This window comes from Trachurus trachurus, assembly GCF_905171665.1.
Source record: "Trachurus trachurus genome assembly, chromosome: 18".
In the NCBI taxonomy this organism is placed as follows: Eukaryota; Metazoa; Chordata; class Actinopteri; order Carangiformes; family Carangidae; genus Trachurus; species Trachurus trachurus.
Genome location: NC_139909.1, coordinates 24,323,836 through 24,346,397, shown reverse-complemented (window position 1 = coordinate 24,346,397; position 22,562 = coordinate 24,323,836). Strand labels below are relative to the sequence as shown.

At 45.1% G+C, this 22,562-nt stretch overlaps 1 protein-coding gene across 1 annotated transcript in view; it reads right to left on the bottom strand.

Annotated features, from left to right (window-relative positions):
• efnb3b (ephrin-B3b) overlaps positions 1 to 22,562 on the bottom strand; it is a gene marked incomplete at both ends in the record, with an annotated part of 77,678 nt that overhangs the window by 27,221 nt on the left and 27,895 nt on the right. Inside the window, one exon of the mRNA XM_083993137.1 lies at positions 9,020 to 9,309. Within this exon, the coding sequence (XP_083849263.1) occupies positions 9,020 to 9,309 (290 nt within the window). The remainder of the gene's footprint in view (positions 1 to 9,019; positions 9,310 to 22,562) is intronic.

Genomic DNA, 22,562 nt, shown 5'->3' with positions numbered 1-22,562 from the left:
TTCTATTCCATTTTCCACTCTTGCACTTTATTTGAGGCTATTTTCACACATGAGAGTTTAACTGAGGCCGTCCGCCCCAAGAAATTTGATGTGTTTGGTGGAGTGTGAAAAATGCGTTGTGGGCTTGAAAAGCAGTCTCAGGTCCGGCTCAAAATAGTTGTCAGGGGTTGCGCTGGGAGCAAACTGGAGGCATGTCCCCCGAGGGCCACAACAGATGTGAGAGCGCGAGGAATGAGTGACACCATTTTCCTTGTGTATTATGTATTACGGTAAGATTCATGGTGGTTGGGTAGAGGGATGTTTGTGGTCTGTGGGTGTTTTCCAACGTCGTAATGGAGGAAACCAAACAGGTAGAAATCTCAGCTTCACTTCACCATTCAAAAACCTTCCCTCAGATTTCAGATGAACAAAAAACATACTGTAAGCCCAAAATGTGAATTTATTATCTGTGTAATATCCAAACTCACTGCCACATCAGTTGCTGTGAATGCACCACGACCAAACATACTGCAAATTTGATCCAGCATCACTGAAGAGGCTCCATTCAGCAGAGAGCAGGATCATGAATGTATTCAATAGATGTGAAGAACAGTGACAGGTTCTTACTTGCTGTGGGTTTCTCTTCACCATGCTTGTAAGGTCTTGACCTCAGCCTGTGAAGAGCCTGGAGATAATAGTGTGTTGTGATTCGGAGCTATACAAATAAAAACCGAATCTAATTATTGGACTTTCGGGTCATTTTCAGGCTAGGTAAGCACTTGTTAAAAAAGCTTGAAGGAATGTGTGCGTGTAAGCACTTTCCAAATAGGTATTCAGATGTATCTCTGCCTGGAGTACATGGTGCCACACAAGCATTTCCATTTCAGTGGTATTATTCTGAATAAAACAACTCCTACCCACTCCTTAATCCCTTCACTTTGGTCATCTTGTTTCTCCCTCTCTTCTCCCTCCCTTCCTTGCAGCTCCTCCTCTCTCCTCCCCTGTGTCTGTGGTTGCTTTAGAGCCTGGCAGGAGGCCAAATCAGAGGGCTTAAACTTGATCAAATATTCAGCAGATATAGATTTCTCAGAGTCCCTGGATTCTCCGTCTCTTCCACCCCAGCTGCTTTCTATTCCTTCATCCTCTTCCTCAAATCTCGCACTTCTGCAGTCGCAAAAAAAAAACTAAGTTGTGTGGCGTTCGCGCACGTATACGCACCCACGCACGCGCGGGCACGCTCACACAAGACAGCCACGCACGTATGCACATGGGGAATCATAAACTAACGCAGAGTGGCGGAGAGGTGCAGCTCATTTAGGCTGCAGTGCAGTGTTTCTCCCCACTTCCTCTCCTCCATTGTCTCCCCCTCTCTCCTCTATTTCACTCTCCGTTTCGCCGTTGTTCCTCATCTCCCTCTTCATCTGCCTCTCACTCTTTCTCTCCCCTTCTTCCGTCCTCCCTCCCTCCCTCCCTTCCTCTCCCTCTCTCTCCCCCTCCCCAATCCGGATTCTGTGTCATTTATTTCAGCTTAACCCTGATAAATAAACCAGTGAGCTCCGCTGCATTATTGAACACTCCGACATTGCTGTCTGCACGCGCTGCGCCCGGCACCGTAATGTCCAACAATTAGACCACACACGCACACATGCACACACACACATGTGGCCCCACCCTGTAGCAAATGTCTCAGAGACACAAAAACAACCCGAGCTGTTTAAGTTAAGAGCTGCTTGCAGATTCAAGAACATGCAAGAACATATTCACAGAGAGGTGGAAATAAAGTTCCCACAAAAGACACACAATCGCACACTTAATGCACCAACTTCCAACAAAAAAAAGACACGCACATGCAAAACGTGTGCACACAGTCATTTTTCTAGGTGTGGAGGCTCCAGTCAGCTCTTCTATTATTCATATTAGTGAGGGGATGGTGAGTTGTTTATCTGCGCCATTGTGCGAAGGCCAAAGCCGGGATCTCCATGAAGCCCCAGGGGCCCTGCTCCCTAAACACACCGCTGAGAGTCATTCACTCCACACACACACACACACACAGAAGTTCCTTCATGTTCATCCTACACATCTATACACACATAAAAAGGACACACACACCTGTATCTGCCCCAGATATACACACACATACACACAAACTTGCACAAAAACACATTGCCATCTGTCTCATGCAGCAACAACAACTCTGCAGTCCCACAGTGACTGACCCATTCAGCGCGACAGATCTGACCAATCGCTCTGTGTGTGTCTTTTGGGTACATGTGTGTGTGTGTGTGCTATTTTGGGACTAACTTTTGTGCGTATTTACAACCACAAGCCTGCTTGAACGTCGTTGTGTGTGTGTGAGTGCATATATTTGGGAGAAAGCCCCTGTGTATGGCAATGTGAGCATGCATATGTTAGTGTGAAGATTACTGGCACGTGTATGTGAGCGTGTGTGTGTGTCAATGTGTGTGTGTGTTTGTGAGAGACAGAGAGGGAAAGAGATCACTCACATATGAGGTCATGTGTATGTTGACTGGAAGCCTGCAATCATTCACTTCTGGTGTGTTAGGTCGGTGTGTGTTGGAACATACGTGCATGTGTGTGTCTTTGCTCGTGTTCATGCATTCATTCGAACGTGTGTGTGTGTGTGTGTGTGTGTGTGTGTGTGTGTCCCGTTCCCCTGACAGGAGCAGCGGTGATTGAAAGTGACCGCGTTGTTTCAGTGTCACCCTGCAGATGAGCCGCCGTGTGCATGTGCGTCAACTGACACTCACAGCTCATCCACATCACCACACACACACACACACACACACACACACGACAGACCTGTCATATATTTTCCATCTCACTTTCCCTTTCCCTCCTTTTTAACTTTTCTGACTCCGTCTCGTTGTGACTCAGCTCCTCTACATATTCCTCCTCCTTCCCTCAGAAACACACTCTGACTACACCGCCCTACAAAGGCAAAGTGCAGTAATGCATTTTTTCAATTTTTTTTTTTTTTTTTGACCAATCAAAGTATGGCATATTCTCTTCAATCCAGTAGAATTTGATATTGGTACTGCTAAAATTTCCAGAGTTATTGGGCTTTTTATTTTGCTGTCGATCCAAAAAAGCACTGTGAAGCCAAGGCAAAGTGCAGAATCTGCAAAGAATACTGTACTCCCTACATTCTATATTTACTCTATAATTCCACTGGAGTAAAACCAAGCCAAAGTGCAGTATCTGCACCAAAACCAAGGCAAAGTGCAGTATCTGCCATAAGAAAGACAAACTACAAAATACATTTAATTCAGTCCACCTTTATCTAATCAATTATAGACTTGATAGTTATTCATAATTTGATGCTTAAACCTGACAATGAAAAACACAAAAAGCTGTTTTTCTCAGTTTGGCATTTTTACAGATACTGCCCTTTGCCTTTGTAGGGCAGTACAGGCCCCGTCTATTACCTAGGATGTATTTTAGCCCAGTTTAGCACAACATGGGTGGTGTCCACCACCTTTAACCATAAACTAAACAAAATTAATATCAGGAAATTACAGTAAAGTATGTTAAAGTGCCATTTAATAACAACTACATCACTTAGATGTCATTTAAATGTTCCCACTTGTTATATTTCGCAATTTTTCTTTCCTTCTTTTTCTTCCCTCATTTCGGTTTGCAAATTATGCAAACGGCGCAAAAACAACAGACTGCCCCCGGAGCCTCCTGTGACTGAGAATTAATCCACCAAAAAGCTGCATGTTTATGGATCTGTTCAACAGAATGACAGAAACAAAACAAAAAAATAAAATAGAAAAATCTCTGGTTAATCCACGCTACATGTTCTCAGATCTTTTTGTTGGGACTGTTTCTTGGGCAGCAGATGCAGTTTGGATAAAGACTGTTCATGCTGAGGCTGGTGTGAAGCAAGGAGAGTGAAATGCCTAAAAAGATGAGCAAATAAAACTAAAACCATCTGCACGGCCCGATGCTCCCAGGATTAAGCGAGGGAAGATGTTCTTCTTTGGAATTTCAGTGTACTGACCCTTTACAAGCAACTGATCCTGGACCAGTCTGAACAACAGTCCTTCTGTTCTCCTCATGTGGCCACTGTCTTTTAAGCTGCAAACTAAATCAGCTGCATGGAGATAAGTTTAGTTTCCTCCTGCAGTTCTCATTAAGAAGACACGTCACCAAGACCGCACTCTGATTATGAGAGTGTGTGTCTGTGTGTGTGTGTTCTTGTGCATGCATGCAAAGAGTTTGTGTGTGTGTGTGTTATACAAGGCCCTGGCGCCTGCTTTCAAAGGATTCATTAAAAGCAGTGAAAGGCTTGATCTGTGGTTTGGGTTGATGTACTGAGCATGTCTGTGAGTCTGTGCAAGTGTGTGTGCGAGTGTGTGTGTGTGTGGGGCAGGATTTTAATGGCGAAAGAGATGAGAAACCCAAGGGGGAGAAAAGTGAGGGAGAGACACAGACAAAACAGAGGGAGAGAGAGTGTGACAGAGAAATGGGTTTACATAAACTCTGACCTCATGTTATGAATGAAAACATCAATCAATGAGTAGAACTAATCGATTCCTCCGCTCTTTCTCTCCTCTCCGCAGGACGCGGAAGTGAAGAATTACATTTAATGGGATTGGAGTAATCTGATTACTAAACAGTGGCATCTGCGGTGCATTAGTGGAGGGGAAACAAAAGGAAACTTTGGAGTTTTTTTTTTTCACCCACTCCACATTACTTGATTTCCTCCAGACACAAAAATTATTCCCCCTCTAAAATAAAACGATGAGTGATGCTCGCTGATGATCACAATGTGAAAATCAAATTTTTAAGCATGATTTCCTGTGCACGGCGGTGGCAAACTGTGGCGGAAACTGATTACCCGGTGGACTTTAAGAAAGTTCCTGCCTGGTAATCAGTAATGGCTTTAACATTGAAATTAACCTCCGCCGCTTTGTGTTTTCCTCCTGCTGCTCCCTCCATCCAGCCGCACATACGCTTTTTTTTTACCGCGTGTGCCCGGCCCTGCAGTGTGCAAATTAAATCACGCTACGCTATAGGTTAATTAAAACAAGATTTCCCCGAGGCCTCTGCATACATCGGCTGCCCTCGCGCGCATGCACAAACATACATTTACAGTCACTGGATTGAGGGACATGTCGGTCCACTGTGTGACTGACTGAGTGTGATGATATCCTCCCAGCAGGCCTTGGCTCTACCACACACCAGCTACAGCAGATATGTGGCTCTAAATGAGCGGCAGGATTAACAGTTATTAATTATCTCACAGCCTCATTAAGTACACAGAAGCTCTGGTGAGAGACTCGATACAATTCTTCATTAAGGGACACATGATCAAAGACACACTGCTCACTATACACAAGCTATCTGGTGGCGTTATCAATCAGCCATCAGCGACGAATGGAATACTCCCTACGATCAGCTAGCTACTCCCCCCCCGTCTCCTCGCCTCGCCTCCCTCCCATGTGTGTGTGTCTGTGTGTGTGTGACCTTGTGTTGCTGCTGTCATTGATTGGGCTGGAGCTGTCAATCGATCAGTCTGGTCTGCGTGTGGAGATAAAGGTGTTTCTATCTCTGGACACAGGTGGGAGTACAGAACAGAGGAGGATGGGAGGAGGAGGGGGCGAATGAGAGGCCGGGACCACATTAACACCCCCCTGCTTACGTGTCTTTGGTCCAGGAGTGGGCTACTTACACTGCGAGGCAACACAATTCAACTTGGAGGGACGTTTAGAGGTTCCGCCGGCTCGACTGGGGTGTGCTTGACACATAATCATTACCTGTGCAATCATGGAAGATTAGGACTCTGGACCCGGGTCACTCTGAATCATTTGAGGAGATGAAAACAACCAGAGTGAGTCCTTTACACAGTGTTCACCAGCAGCTCTGGAGCCGGGACTGGATGCGCTGCAGAATCATTGCGCCACGATTTGGATGACAAATCGAGCTCTTAAAGGAATAGTTCACCAAAAAATTAAATTCATTATTGACTCATGTTGATGAATACTCCGGGGTAGTTTTTAATTCCTCAAAGTGCATCTGGAGACCGGGGAGGCCGGTTCGTAGTCCAACGAAAACTTTATATGAGATTAATAGGGCCTGACATAAAAACTACACAATTTTTTTAATATTGCTCCACACTGCTCGTCCATTGCAATCCAACAGTCCTGAAGGGATATAGTCCAGAGTTTACTCCAAACGACATCATTTACATTTTTACAGCCTAAACAGTCCTATATTGAATTTGACTGGTGCGCGCTCTCGCTCCTAAACTCTGGACTATATTCCTTCAGGACACTTGGATTGGTGCGAATGAGCGGTGTGGAGGAATATTTCAAGGTTTTTGTGTAGTTTTATGAACCTGTTTGTGTCCGGCACAATGCACTCGTGCGTGGCGTGAACGCGCACCAGGCAAATTCAATACAGGACTGTTTAGACTGTAAAAATGTCCTAAATTACGTTGTTTTGAGTAAACTCTGGACTATATCCCTTCAGGACAGTTGAATTGCAGTGGACGAGCAGCGTGGAGGAATATACAAGGTTTTTGTGTAGTTTTATGGACATTCTTATATCCGGCCCTATTAATCTCATAAAGTTTTCGTTGGACTATGAACCAGCCTCCTGGGTTTCTAGATGCACTTTGAGGAATAAAAAACTACTCCGGAGTATTCATCAGTCACTAATGACTGAATTTCATTTTTTGGTGAACTATTCCTTTAACCTACAGTGTTGGATTTCTAATTTCTGTTCTTCCGTCGTAGCTGTGTAAGTTTTGCCCTGCAGTGTTTGAGCCTCTGTGCATTCTCAATATGGACAACATCAAACTCCTGCAACCTTCTAACTTATTAAGTGCATGTGTAGATGTGGGGATTGTGCAACGGGCTGCAACACGGTCTGAGAAAGTTTTGTTTCGCCGCGATCGCACCGGACTGTAGAACAGAAGACGGCTTTTAATGGTGCATTCATACACTTTAAATGCACTATACATAGATGCATGTTCAGATGCTTGAGTGATAAATCTAGGCCACGCAGGAAGCCGGGCAGGCTTTAGCACAATGGGATCATTTCAGCACTGACATACATTTACGCACACACCCGATCTATCAACGTTTGCACATTTTAAAAACAAGAGATGCTTTGATTTATCTGCGCGGCCTGTGTAATGTATCCCTCAGGTGTCGGCGTCTCATGTTTGATGGCTGCTCGGGTTCTGTTGCGCAACATCTGTCAAGTCACCGAGTCGGGGATCAGATTGCATTAATTTTCCTCACTACTTATCAGGCCCAAATTCCTTTATCGTCGCGTCCCCCCCGGGTGCACGAGCAACACACTAATGCATGTATATACGTAGTGTGGTGTGGTGTAGTGTAGATGGTGGTGCAGCACCGCGCGCTATCTCACCTGCTCCTATCTAATCGCAGCGAAACGCTCGCATGCTGATAATGCTACAGGGTGCAGGAGAAAATATGCCCAGTGCCTCACCTCTCTTCACAAACACGCAGAGTATGAGCTCCGATAGTGAAAAGAAAGCGCGCCTGAAATGGGTGAACAAATATAGAAAACAATGAGGCATGTGGGACTTCACAGACTTCCAGAGATCTTATATTCTCTTTGTCTCTTTCTATCTCTGTCTGTCTGTCTCTCCGTCTCTGTCCCGGCTTCCTGCTCCTCCTGGCTCCCACTCCCCCCATCCCTCCTCCCTCTCTCATTTTTAGGCTTTTTTTTTCCACAAGCAGATGAAAAGAAATGAAAAGAGCATTTGCACACCTGAGTGAATAGAGCTCGCAGGTGCGTGGGAGGAGAGCTATGGGAATTAAACAGGGTCTCTCTCTCTTTCTCTTTCTCTCTCTTTGTCTCTCTCACTCCTGAGGTGTTTTCACTGCGCCCGTGTTTGTATTGGAAACTTGTGTGCGTGCGAGCCCGTATGTGTGCGTACATGCATGTGAGCGTGTGTGTGTCGCTCCGGTTTGTGTGCGCTGAATGCTCTTGGCTCTAAAAACAACCCACAGGTTTCAGTTGACGCGACCTTTTCTCGCAGATTGTTCCGTCCGATACAAACGCTTGGCCTGGCTCGCCTTGATGACCTCATCAGGTCTTCCCACAGCCTAACTCCAAACAAACCCGCCCCCCCCCCTCACCCCCCTCCAACCTGAATAAACCAAAACAAACTGCTCCTCGCTATTTGCGGTCACTGCGAGGATGGCAGTAACAATAAACAGGCCTGAGGGCGGCACAGCAGCCGAGCAGGGCCGAGACACAGCAACGACACACAAACAAACACACACACACTTGAAGAAATGAAACTGAAGCACATGTGTAACCATATTCCACTTGACACAAAAGTCCCACATAAGTGGCAAAGAAACAAACACACTGGGGGAAAAAAATAATAATAAAAAGAACAGAGAGGGGGCTGAGAACTCATCTGGCCTTTTTCCTGCAGTGTGTCCTGCACTGGACCCGATCACACACACACACACGCACACAATCTTAAACCTAATTACTCTGTACACACCCGCCCAATCATCGCCATCAGCACTGAAATAAACAAACACACTCAGGCACAATCAGAAATCAGTCATGCAATCATAACAGCCCCTTCATCGCCCCCCCCCCCCCCACACACACACACACACACTGCAATAAGGCTCAGCACACGCCCATAAACACACACACACACACACATTTGTATGGCTATCTTTGTGAGGACACTCATTGACATAATGTATTCCCTAGCCCCTTACCCTAACCATAACCATCCAAAACCAATGCCTAACCTTAACCATTACTCTTAACCTAATATAAACCTAATTATAACCTAAAGTCTTAACCCTCAAACAGCCCTTGGAAAAAGTGAGGACCAGCCAAAATGTCCTCACTTCCCAAAAATGTCCTCACTCTGTTGGTTAAAAACTTGTTCGGGTCCTCACAAAGTAGTATATACAAGAACACACACACACTCTCTTCCTCCATCTGCTAATCTCCAGTGCCCGCTCTTCCTCCTCTTCCTCCTCTTCCTCCTTCCTCCTCCACTCACCGATGATGTAGTAGTCGTGCATGCTCTTGAACTCGTGGCCCCACAGGTTGGGGGAGAACTCCTGGAACTTGATGGTGAAGCGGCGCTCGCGGGTGGGCTCGTCGCAGGTGAGCACGATGTTGGGGGCGCCCATCACCTCGCAGCGGTCCGCCTGCTCCCGCGACGACACGAGGTAGAGCTTGTAGAACTCGTAGTCCGGCGTGGACCGGGCCGTGTCCAGCGGAGGGCAGATGAGGTCCAGCCGGTCCCCGATCTGAGGGTACAGAACGTAGCCCTTATCATCCCTGAACCTGGGAGAGAGAGAGAGAGAGAAAAGAAAAGAAAGAAAACAAAAGGGGGAGTCAGGGGACGGGAGAAAGACAGAGAATCATTAATCAAAGTCTTTTGCTTCCTGCAGCAGCAACAGAAACCAGTTCAGAGCCACCTGTCCTTGCCGCTGAATGAGCAACAGATGGGTTCCTTTTGCCTTTCTTTTTCCTACTACTTCATTATTATTTTCTCTCTCCTTCATGGAGAACAGGTGCCTTTTGCCGAGGAACGGCTGCGCACTCAACTGCAGAAATAAATTTTTACCACACAGGCTCACGCAATCCCCTGCTGACCCCCGCCAAGTGGTGGAGAAAAGAGTGGGAAAGTATAGAACCACCGGTTGATGAGCCTCGCGAGGAAAATAACCACCGATCTGAAGCCGAGTGAAAAAGCAAGTGCTTCTGTTCTTTTTTCTCCTGTGAACTAGCCCACAAACATGACCCCGAGTTCGCAGATATTTCCAAATGAAAAGCTGAACATACATTTTTAGACTAATATATGCTGCGGAATGTATGACAAAGCCAAAGTGGAGGAGTAGCAGTAATATTACCATGGAAATTTAACACGGAGATGATCAGAGGCTGTACTGGATTGGAAACTAAAATTAAAATCAACGTGAAAACTGAATGTATGCATGGGAAATGAAGGTGAAATATTGTACACAATAACACAACACAAAATTCCATCTAAAAGAAATTTCCATGTAGAACTCATTTTCTTTCTTTTTTTCAGCTTTTTCCATTATATTTAGTATGGAGAAGTGTGACATGTCCACAGAGGAGGAAATCACACATCAGCAGAAAGACGCTGCCAATGCCACGGTCTCAGGTACGTACGGCTAATTAGTTTGCTAATTAGCTGCCTTGATGTCAGCCTGTCATCATCTTTTTGATATGAAGGACGTGCAGTTTGCTTGTTTATAGCCTCGCTGATGATTTGACACCTGTCATCCACAGGACGCCCGCAGCCTGGAGCCAACTGCTGCTGCTTCCTTCCTCCAGCTCAACCAGCGTCTGGTGTTTCATCGCTGTCTTTATACACATCGCACTGGGTCTCAGCGAACACCTTTGATGTTATATGGTTTTAATCTTGTTAAACTGCTTTCCCGGAGTAAACAGAGAAAATATTTGGTGGAAAATACTTCACGTAGAAAGTGAAATTAATTCTGCGTATCTGCACATAAAACCCAGATTAGACCGAGCCCAGGTAGAAGGGAGCGGGCCAGTGGCAGCACAGCTTCCAGAGGTTCTTTCCAGAGCAGAGGACATGGAACACAAGCAGTCAGAGGGGGGGGGGGGGTTGGGGCACCAGCTCCACAAATGACTCAGCCCCTGTCATTCCCCCCTCCCAGCACAGGGCCATCTCTGGTTGATAAGGCCAAATACGAGGAGTTATCAACTTAGCTCCCTAGGCCGATGATGACTTTAACTTGGACTCCATGCTAGCATGCTTGGCTAACGGTGGGAACACAGAAAAGCAATCCGTGCACATCCGCAGCGATTTTTATCTCCAGTTAAAATAAATGTCACCACTGATAGAAAGACAGAAAGTGTTTATAGCAGTAACAGATAAAAAGGATTCTCACAGAATGTTAAGTGACACTTTGATGTGGATGTGGGGGGAAGCGGATGCCTGTAATGTTAAAGAGCTTTCTCTCTCTCTCTTTTTTTTTTTTTGTTACCTCTGACTCAGACACTGTGTCTGTTTGCAACAAATCCACATGAACACCTGGGAGTCACTGCGCTCGCAGCTACTTAATTATTCTCTCTGTTCTGCTGTCAGACAACTGTTTGACCATTAAAAAATAAACAATACAGGATCACAAAGCGCCGACAGACTGAGAATTTTGCTGCTTAATTGTACCGTTAAAAAAAGACTAAACAAATCCTTCTAATGTCACATCGGCAGCGACTAATACTTTCATTTGTCCAGTTAACGATTCTGTCCAGCATTCAGCTACCAACTAGACTTAATCAGTGATTCTTTTCTTTTTTTTTCCTTTTGAAGAATCGTGACAATTATTTTTTTTATTACTATAATAGGGAGCAACAAAAGGAGAAATGTGTTTCATTAGTAACACTTGTGCAAATTTAAACGGTTCTCCAGAAAATTACATTTCCACAAACTTGTGAACTTGCAGACAGATTCAAAAAGATAATTAAAAGAAGGCAAGGCTGAGATAGCTTTATTTTGAACAAAAAAACCCCACTAGATATTACATCTCCCATAATGCAACCTTGTAACATATAAATAAACCCTTTACAGATAGTGAAGGTTAGATGCCCACACCAATAAAATGCCACTCCCCCAGCGTAAAGCACAGGCTATGCAGTAAATTATCACTTTCTCTAACCATGATGACAACACAGACTGTAGACATAAAACTACTGTAAAATTACTGCCCTATTAAAAATGCAACTGTACCCATACCACCCAAGATTTTCAAAATAAAAGCCACAAAGCTGCACAGCTCAGGTCCAATGAACTGCTCACCTGTGTCTTTATATCCTCACTAGAATCAGATCAGTGTTTTTGTTTCCACATGAATCAGATTCATTTACAAGCTGAGTCTACATTCCCCCTTCTAGTCGTACGAGTGTGTGTGTGTGTGTGTGTGTCTGTGTGTTCCACAATGGCTGTAGCTACCTCCCCGCAGGGACTTTGCTCCACAGTTCTAGAACCACTGACCTAAATAAAACTCAACAACACTAGACCTCGACAGCCATGCTAGCAGCTCTTAAGTGTAGTGGTGCTCTGTGCTAAATGCTAACATCAGCATGCTAACAAGCTGAGCACGTTAACTAATTAGCTTTATAAACAAAGTGGGATTGTCATTTGTTTTGCAGGTATACTGCTGTTAAACCACAACACTGTAGTTACACTATAGTGAGGTGACCAGACGTCCCCTATTTTCGGGGACAGTCCCCGATTTGGCGGACCTGTCTGTCCCCGGGTAAAACTGTCCCTGAAAATATATTAAGCCTATACAAATTTAAAGAAAGTTGTGCATAGACTCATTCAAATGTTGTTTATGTCTCTGGTTTTGATTGTTACAGCTCTGATGTTAAATGCTGGAGACGTTATCTGACAAAATAAACACCAGCTCCTGTAGCCTCAACAGAGCATGATGCTGTTGCATGGGTTAATCAGTTTTATTTTTATTTTCTTTGCAGTAGAAAGTGACCATCTGCTCTGAAACTGTAATGTATGTATTTTATTGTATGCACTGTAACATATTGTATACTATGTATTTTATAAGTAGGCATAGTACTGTTTTGTTTTTGTTTCTTTGTTTCTTTTTTAATGCATTTTAATTATTGTAGTGCTCAAGTCACCTGCCCCAGAGACTACGGTTGAAAATTAGCCAACGTGGCTAAACCAGCATGTTTACAGAAATGTTTATTAATGTGCATTGTCTCTGTATATTTAAACCAATAAACTAAAAAAAAAAAAAAACTAAAACTTTGGACATTTGGTTCTTTGGACACATGCTGGCAGGTGGTCTGAAAGGTTTAGGAACCTCTGATGTAGCACATTTCAAACAGAGGTTATTACATAGGCTGGGACTCAATTTTTAAAACTTCTCATTGGCTGCAGCTTTTCTTTAATACACATTGTGATAACAGTTAATGATTTTTGACCACCCTGCTGAAAATATCCTCGATTTTCATTTCAGAAACCCGGTCACCTTACACTATAGAGACAGAGGGATGTGAGTGCTGGCTCCTTCTCTCTGCTCTGACCGCGTCCTTCTCATGCAGGCAGCGTTTACCTCCTAGCCCTGCGAGCTAACGGCCTTACACCTGCGGTAAATTGAGCTGTGAGCTTTATCCCGTGGTATGTTTGGCTGGCGGCGAACACCGAGGGGAACGTGAGAACGCAGACTGAGCGGCGGAGGAGCCGGGGCTCAGCCGGGGCCCAGGGGCCTGTGAGGAAGCCACTGTTCCACTTCTCATTACCCAGGTTACTCGGGGTTATCAGGCCACGCTTAGACTGGAGAGGTAGCCACTCAGCTTCACTCAACACATACACACACATATATACATAGCTACACACACACACACACACACACACACACACACACACACACTTCACCTTTCTGTCCCTCTCACACAGGCGGGCACATGCACCAACACCATTGGAGTATGAACTGTAAACATGGTGGTGGTTCCTGAGGCTTCGACAGCAGCTGAAGTCTAAACAGAAAAAATCTATTCAACACACACACACACACAGACACCCACCCATACAAATGCCCTCCTGCTAAATACAAAAGGTTTGCCCAAACACATCCACCCACATCCAAACACAGGTTTACTTTTACCCTTTACTGAAACCCACCGACACACACACATGGATATACACTCTTTAAAAAAAAAACACACACACAACAAAACCTTTTGCTTCCTACATGACGCATTCCGTGAGTGGTATCTGATGGTACCCTGAGTCACAGTCAAGCTGCATTGCAGAATGGCAGAGCAAACACACACACACATAGAGGGAAGAGTGTGTGAGTGTTAAAGTAAAATGCCACTGGGCAGGTGCAGTGCTCAGAAAAAAAGGGAAGAAAGAAAGAGAGAGGGAGAGGGAGAGGGAGAAATCAGTGAGGTGAGAGAGAGGAGAGGAGAGCAGAGGGAGGAGAGTGGAGAAAAAATATTGACCATGTCGGGCAAAGGTATGTAGCAACAACAAAGAAAATGTGGTGAACAAGCAGAAAGGAAACATGAAGACAAAGAGAAAACACTGCACAGACAGAGAAAACCTTCAAATATAAAGTGAAAGAGGAGGAGGAGGAGGAGGAGGAGGGAGAGAGGGAGAGATAGAAAGTGACAGTGAACTCCAATGTATCCCCGTGACAGAATTCAATTTTCTGATAGACGCCATGTGCAGGGTGTCAGATGTGCAGAGCTGACCCAGGTTAACTTAGTGCAGGAGGAAACGGTGTGTGTATGTGTATGTGTGTGTGTGTGTGTGTATGTGTGTGCTGTAAACAAGACCTTGTCCCCAATCTAATCATGCGGTCCGGCCAGAAGAATAGTGTGTGTTTATCTGAGAATGCACAGTTTCCCTTCTCTCCTCTGGGTGACACCCTCAGTGTCAACAGAGCCGGACACACACACACACACACACACACACACACATCAACGCTGACGCACACAAGCTCTCACACTTTTTTCTTCTTTTTTTTTTAATATCAACCCCTTAAGTGTGGTCAGAGAGAGCCATGTGACTCCTGTGGCGGAGCGGAGGAGTGAAGTGAGGTGAACTTTTAAACAAGTTTATAGAGTTCAACTGTGACCACATCTAAATAAATCATCTCATTCAGACACAGCCCTCAGCTACATTATGGTTTTCCCTCCACTCTTTTCTTTTTGGCCGCATGTCGCTCCAAGAGACATTCTTTTTCTCTCCGTCCCTGAGTGTCTGTGTTTTGTTTTTTTCCTCCTCTCCTCTCCTCTCCTCCCCTCACCTCTTTCGCTGTCCACTCTCCCTCTCTTCTCTCCATCTCTCCTTCCCTTTTTCTCAGCCATTAACAATAGAGGCATTCATGTGGCCACACTTTGAAACATGGCGTGGAGGGGAGAGGAGGGGAGGGGAGGGACGGAGGGGGATGGAGGGGGCCAGAGGTGACACCGAGGGGGGAAGAGGAGGAGGAAGAAGAGATGGAGAGAAGGAGGGAAGGAGGGGAGGGGGGGTGTGGTTGAGCTTCACTCCCCTTTTCTTCTCCTCAGCTCTTTTATGAGGGCAGAAACATCATTTTCTCAACCCAAGCGTCGCCCCCCCGTGACCCCCGAGCCGGGCTGAGAAGACTCAAGTGTCAGTCTCGCTGACCTCTCCCCAGACCTCTTACACCTCCCACCCCCCCTCCCCACTCCTCTCCCTCCCACTCTTTCAATCCTGTTGTCAGCGTAGATCTCACACCTCTAAGAGATGCTTTGTTATCAATATTCAATCTCCGATAGAAATCCACCGCTGCTCAGTGAGATCATGCACTTATGGGAAAGATTTAAAAGCTATTGACTGTATCTCAGACACCGTTGTGCTTTTGTGTGACCTCCCTCTGTGTGTGTCTCTTCTCTCTTGTCCATCTGCGTGTTGTCCAGCCGTTGTACTTGCTGTGGGCGGCGTATATCGGACGGCTCCAAACATTTCCCAGATTCCACAGCGGCAACCCGAGCCATGTCCGGACCAACGCCGGGCACACAGGTGCAGCCGGAGGGGTGGGGTGTGTGGGGTGAGAGACAAGGGAGCGGAGTGTGCGCGCAAGTGTGTATGTCTGCGCGAACATGAGAATATGGAGCGGAGGCGGGGAGGGTGAGGGAGTGCAAACGAGCGCCGAGTCCGTGAGAAGAGAAAAATGGAAAAGCGAAAAAATACAGAGATGGAGAGAGTGAGGCGAGAGATGAAAGAGAAGAGAGAGAGAGAGAGAGGGGGGGGGGGGGGGGATTCAAAGTGATAAAGCAACAAAACAAACACATAAGGACAAAGAGAGAGCAAGAAGCTGGACAGATTGCAACTGAACAATGTGGAGAAATGAAGCCCAGGGTGGAAAAACAGAGGGAATAAAAGGAAGAAGAGGAGGAGGACAGTGGAGCTGTCGGAGAGCACAAAGTGAACTGAAACGACCTCTTTGACCTCCTCCATCCTCTGAGGGGGGGTCGTCCTTGAGCTAACTACAACCTGGTGGGAGTGGGAAGCCGAGGAGAGACAGCGAAGGACCGATCTATTAGGGAATAATAAACGATGGTGGTATTTGGTTGTGTGGAGGGGTGGGGGGGAGATTTATGGCGGGCCCCGCGCATAAAGCTGTCTGCACTAATCTCATGGTATACACAGTGTAATCACACACACACAGGGCCCAGGAGTCCCCCCCCCCCTCCCACCCCTGTGTCTTTTAATGTACACACGCTGTCAGACACACGGCGGGGGAGCACGCACACTAAAGAGTAGCAAACCGATCAGCTACGGGACCAACACACACACACACACACACACACACACCGTATTGGACAAGCATGCACTACTACACACACACACACACACACACACACGCTGAGCTGCAACACCTGCAGGCCATCTAGTAGCTGTCTAGAGTAAATCCGCCGGGTCTCATTTGGTGGAGTGGTGCTTTCCAAAGAATGCCACAATGAGCAAACACACACACACACACACACACACATACACTTACACATACACACACACACACATGGCGGAAAAGCTCCATTTTGAGCATGTCATTTAAACCCACATGGAACTTTTAAAGCTCACTTTTAATGAAAAGAGTGAAAATTTCTGCCAATTCTTTGCCACACTTCCATTTCCTTTTAATGACTTTTCCTACCTAATAAACTCGAACGGAGAGAAAAACGGCGACTCTGTTGTGAGGAAAATGATTCTGAAGATTTTGGAAATGTAAAATTATCTCACTCGTCGTCTGATGGACTGTTTTACCTACTTGAAGAAAAATATTATTCCAGGCCTTGGTGCTGGATTAAATCACGTTTTTTTTTTCTTCTTTCTTTCTGTGGAGCACCCACACAGGGACTGGACTGCAGTGGCTATCACTTTCCTCTGTTCTGCTGTAGCAATCAGTGCCTCTGTATGCGGCAGAGAAACAGAAACACCGACTATATATATAATGTAAAACATATGGCCGGGAGTATATAAAACATGAATCCACCTCAAGGCCCCAATCTGTCTTTGACATGGTATTTGTAGCAACAGCGGCTTCATCAAACTGACCCGTTGTGCTCCGAGTGTCTCACCTACATCTTCTGCCTGCCGCTCCATCTGATGGCTTTACAATAAAAAGAGGATTCAGGAGCTTTTAAATTTCACCCATAGCGTGTTCTTTTATCTTGACCTTATCTTTGATCGCTCTTGTAATAGAATAGAGCGTTTTCAGTGCTCAAACAAGCCTGTTTGAAGCCCGATTCGCAGGTCAAACTTGAGGCCTTGCATCAAGAAAACTGCGACTCTCCGTCTGTCTGCTGTATCGTTGTGAAATATTACTGCCTTCCTGTTTTTATATCATATCAGGTAACGTTTTTACATCTTCAGTCATATCAGAGTATTAAACTCTACCTTTGTCTCCTGCTGTTTTCAGTCACGCTGCAGCTGAAGGAAATGATCTCATTCCCGTATTATCTTTGGCACAATATTTGTCATCCTAAACTGTTCTAGGAATTAATAATCAATGATCATCATTTATTTGAGATCCAACATTATCCGACAGGAGCTTTTGCATGCAGACACTGCTGCTTCCGCTTCCATCAGTGCAAAAGGGCAGACAGACCATTTTAAAATATCCATAATCATTATTACTGTCTTCATTAAAGAACCATATACCCTGGAGAAGAGCTGCAGAAAGTGGTCTTTGACTGTGTATATAGAAGTGGAGAGAGATAGAGACCCATTTGTATGAGATAGAGGCAGACAGGGAGAGGGGTTAGGAGAGACAGAGAGGGGTAAAGAGAGCGCTATAATGTAAATTGATGAGAGTTTGAGTCTCTCTAGAAGGCAGGCATGGCCCAGATACCTCTGAACATTTCTATTATGGATGAAATGGTGGAATGAATGTGAGTTCAATGGGGATGGGAAGAAGCAGAGAGAAGATTTCCAGATTAAAAGCTTTGTTTTGTCAATTAGGCCTCTCTTTGTTTAGATCGACGTTCTTACAGGGCGTTGCAAACCCACGTGTCCTGCTGCTGCTACTGTAGATCCATCCGCCTGCGTCTAATGGAGAGCTCAAAGTTTCCAAATGTTACAGGCTGAACTTAGGGTGAATATGTGTTTAAAAAGATGCACAGAGAGGAACACTATATGATGCAATGGTGCAGCCATAAAAACAGATACTTGGGTTTGAAACATTGTGTACCATAGCTTCAGCGGAGAGATGCTATAATAACGTCATGCAGAGAGACATTTTAGTTATTTGTTTTTCTCATTCTCCCGACCTTAAAAGTCGCACGTCAATATTTTTGCACCTGCACAAAGGTAAAGGGAGAAGCTGGTTGGTGAATATCCAAGAGCTGAAAAGCCAATACAGAAGTAAATCAAAAGTGGATATTGGATTTACATTGATCAAGTGAAGACAAACACAAACTCAATTTAAAGCTATTGTGGCTGTGTCTTTGCTCAGTGTATGGATGTAACTCTTTGCTAACATGTTCACAACAAGAAAGTTGTGTTTTTTAAAGGTGTTTAGAAATGGCCGTTTGTCCTGTTTGTCGCGCCTCCTTCTATGAGTTTCCACGAGTTGCCGCACGAGTTTACCCGAGTAAGAAAAACTAATTTGATAGGTCGTTATTGAGCGGGCGGGATATTCAATGTTTGGGGCGAGACCGAGCTCGGTGTGTGTGTCTGTGTCTCAGACGTTTGATTGACGGATGACGGATCCAATATCAGTGGCTGGTGAATCGTGAGCAACGTGACGCATAATTCGTGTGTCTGCATTGTCCAATGCGAAAAAAAACAACCCCACATTCATCCTGGATTTACTCAAATAGAATTTTGTGAGTTTGGGCTACATCGTCTGATAGATGAGTTATTACACTAATTTTATGACCCATAGTGGAATCAAAATCATGTTTCTTTTCTGTACAGCTTTAAGTTGATTTAGTTGTCTCAGAGCGGCTGGAAATCAACTGAGGCAGCTCTAAAACCTGCATGTGAAATGGGAAAAAAGGTGGAAACCGGGCGTTGAAGGGTTAAAACGGAGAGGAAGAAAGAGAGATAAGTCAACTATGAAGAGCGGCGCGAACAAGGAGAGAGGACACAAGGTTGATGTAAAGTCAGCGAACGCTGCGAGGCCCTCAGGAATGTTGGTGGTGAGAAACGACAACGGTGGTAATAGTTTCCATATGTCCAGGGAGGTAGTGTGAGAGAGAGAGAGAGAGAGAGAGAGAGAGAGAGGTGGAGATGAGAGAGAGAAAGAAAGAAAGAAAAAAAAGGTGGCAAAGAGAAAGGTAGAGCGACATTGACGAAGGAGAGACGGAGAGAGAGAAGGATGGGAGGTGGCAGTCGGCAGGTAGGGATGCAGAGCCTTGTTTGAATAGTTAGTTGGCATCATGGGACTTTGAAGGTAACTGTGTCCTTGTCATCACACACACACACACACACACACACACACACACACACACCCTCCCGTCCGGAGGCGGTCCTGAATGCTGCAGCGTCGGTGTCACATCCAGTACATATCACACCCGGCGTAACCACAGAGACACAGGATGGAGCAACGCTGGATGCCTTGGCATTTGCAAAGAGCACGTACACACACACACACACACACACACACACACACACACACACACACACACACACACACACACACACACACACACACACACACACACACACACAGGGAGAGACACACACTGGGTTTGTCTTCTCCTATAAAACACACACAGACAGACACACACACCCTTCATCTCCCTTGTCGCTGTGCTCCTGCTGCGTTCAATACATCCCATGCGATACAATGCAGCAGATGAGCGTATCGCATTAAGCTGAAACTTGTAGCTGCACCATAAAGAGAAAGTAGAACTAACTAAAGCGAGTTATGGAGGAATGGCTCGTCTTTGAACAGAGCAGAACAACGCAGCCATATTCAGGTCAACTGAAACTTTTCTCAAACATCTCCCTCTCTTTTTCCTCATCTTTCTCATTTGCATCCTTGTTCCTGTTTCTTTTTCTTTTTTCATGTTTCTGCTCCTGCATCTGCAGCTCAGAACTTTTGTTCAGCTGCTTCTTTCGACTCCTCCAAACAATCCAACACCAGTGAGTTCTAAACACCGCTCCATATTCGATCTCTGGAGCCGCCGCCTTGCTCCGTTTCTCGTTTCTACACCTCTGTAAACCTTTCTTCGTTAGCATCACGCTCCTCTCCTCCAGCCAATCACACGTCGCCGCGCTTGTTCACAGCTTGCCTTTGATTTTTTGGTTTGTTCAGAAACAAAACACCAGTGGTTCAGAGATGGAGTAACACAAAACTGATACAACTATTAGCTGTTACATTACATATTCATTTACAATGCATTTTAAAATCCACTGTATATTTATCATGTTTTAATTTATTCTAAACCTGAGTATCAATCATACAATTTATGGTAAAATAAATAAAAAAAATTCTCAGTGATTTTAATTATTGATTAACCCATTGATTTTTTTGTCTTTTAATCCATGAAATGCCAAAAAGTGGAGACAAATAACATCCACATTTCCCTGAGCTCAAAATATCTTTGTCTGACCAACTGTTAAAAACCAAAAGATATTGAATTTATAATCACATCAAACAGAAAAACCTCAGATTTTACAAGCTCGAACCGTCTGTAACTGTCGAAGGCTGGCCCGCGGCACATTGTTTTTCTCCTCCAATAATTTGTCTTTTTTTTTTTTTTGACGGAGTCAGTTAATGTTGGCGGCCATTCATGTTTCCGTCTGAAAATGAACTTGACGACATGCACTAACCAGCGGCCGCGAAGCCGCAGTGGAGACATTTTGAGTCCAAAGTGAAATGAATTGTTCCACAGAGCAGCCGGAGCGCTCCTCTGGGTGATCACATGAACCTGAAATCATACTTTTGACTCCCCCCTGCTCGTATCTTGAGAAACCCCCTACCTCCCCACCCCGTATCTATTTCTTTTTCTGTCCTCACTCCTAAACCATCTCAGACCACTATTTCTTCCTGCCCCCTATATCTCTTCCACCCCCTCCCCTCACCGTCTTCCCCTCTTTTCAGCATGCACTCGGGATGATTTGCGGCAGTCTGGATTGGTCCCATTAAGGTGGTCTAGTGGAGGTGTGTGGTGATAGAGCACTGCGGGTCCTGACAGCCCAGTGTGTGTGTGTGTGAACGTGAGAGAGGGAGGACGAGATTGAGAGCCCAACCCCCCCCTCCCAAGTCTACAAATGGATACACCTACACATGAACCCTCAACAGAGGCGGAAGCACACCCTTGAGACACACAAAAACACATACACACACAATCTACACACCCCCTTTAACTCCCAGTGAGGTCTTTAGTGTGTTTAAGGCGACACTACAGGCAAAAACACTGTTTTTTCATGCATTGATCAATTTTGAGATTTTGGGCTATTTCCTGAACATGTATTATTTTAGAAAAGTCGAAAGAAATGGTAGAAAATCCACATTAAGGTGGTTATTTTACTTTTTTTTTTTTTTTTAATATTTTGTCTTCTATCGTCAGTAGATTTCTCCTAAATTTACCAAAAGTTAGCATGCTACTTTGACATACTTATACAACATTTTGTTCCTAAAAACAGGACAAAATTAAATTTTTTAGGGCTGGTGACAGTATTTTCTCATTTACAAAGTGATACAAAGAGATATCCAAAATCCCCTCTGTAAAAACTTCTGACTCTAATATGCCAACAAAATAAAACAAGAATTTTGAAAGTGGCTTTATCCATTGGATTTCGGTTCTGGAAATGTATGCAAAATAGCGCATATTTCATTAGATATTGCCTCATTTACATATTTAAACATTACATTTGACAAAACTTGTAATACAAAAAATATCTGTCGTAATGTAAGTGATAAACTTGGGAAGTTTCATGGTGATGTCTGTTAGTTAATTTTTTCCCCCCTATCCACCTGTAGTGTCTCCCCTTAAGCTTATAGCCTACCATGACACACATACACAGACAGACATACATGGGTAGTGGCAGCTGGTGTGTACCCCTGGTGTGTGAAAAGTCTTTGAGCTCCAGCTCATTCACTCCCACTACTTCACTAATTTAATTAGGTCAGCCCGGGCTCTGGAGGAATGAAGGTTATAATGCATGCAGTGGCTCTCATTCTCATTCTTTATGTCACGCACACACACACACACACACACAGAAAGGGAACCATCCCAGAGCCGTCCCTCTGGGAGTGAAGGAGTGAGGTGAGACGCTGACCTGCCACGGTGTGGGTCACCTACATTTCCAAAGCTCCCTGTCTATGTGTGTGTGTGTGTTGTGTTTGAGTGCATCCACATGCGTTCATGCATGTAGACGTTCTCCCGAGGGTCCCCTCTCCCCCAGTGACTTGTGAGGGCCAGTGTGTGTGTGTGTGTGTGTAGGCTCAACTTTGCTCCGGTGGGGCCACAGGGTGCAGGGAGTCTGTAACTTTAGCTAAAGGTGACTCAACTTAAGCTCGGCCAGGGCATGGTGTCAGGAGAGCAGGGTAATCCATAGGGGGCCCCTGGGGGCCACAAAGTATGCAGCA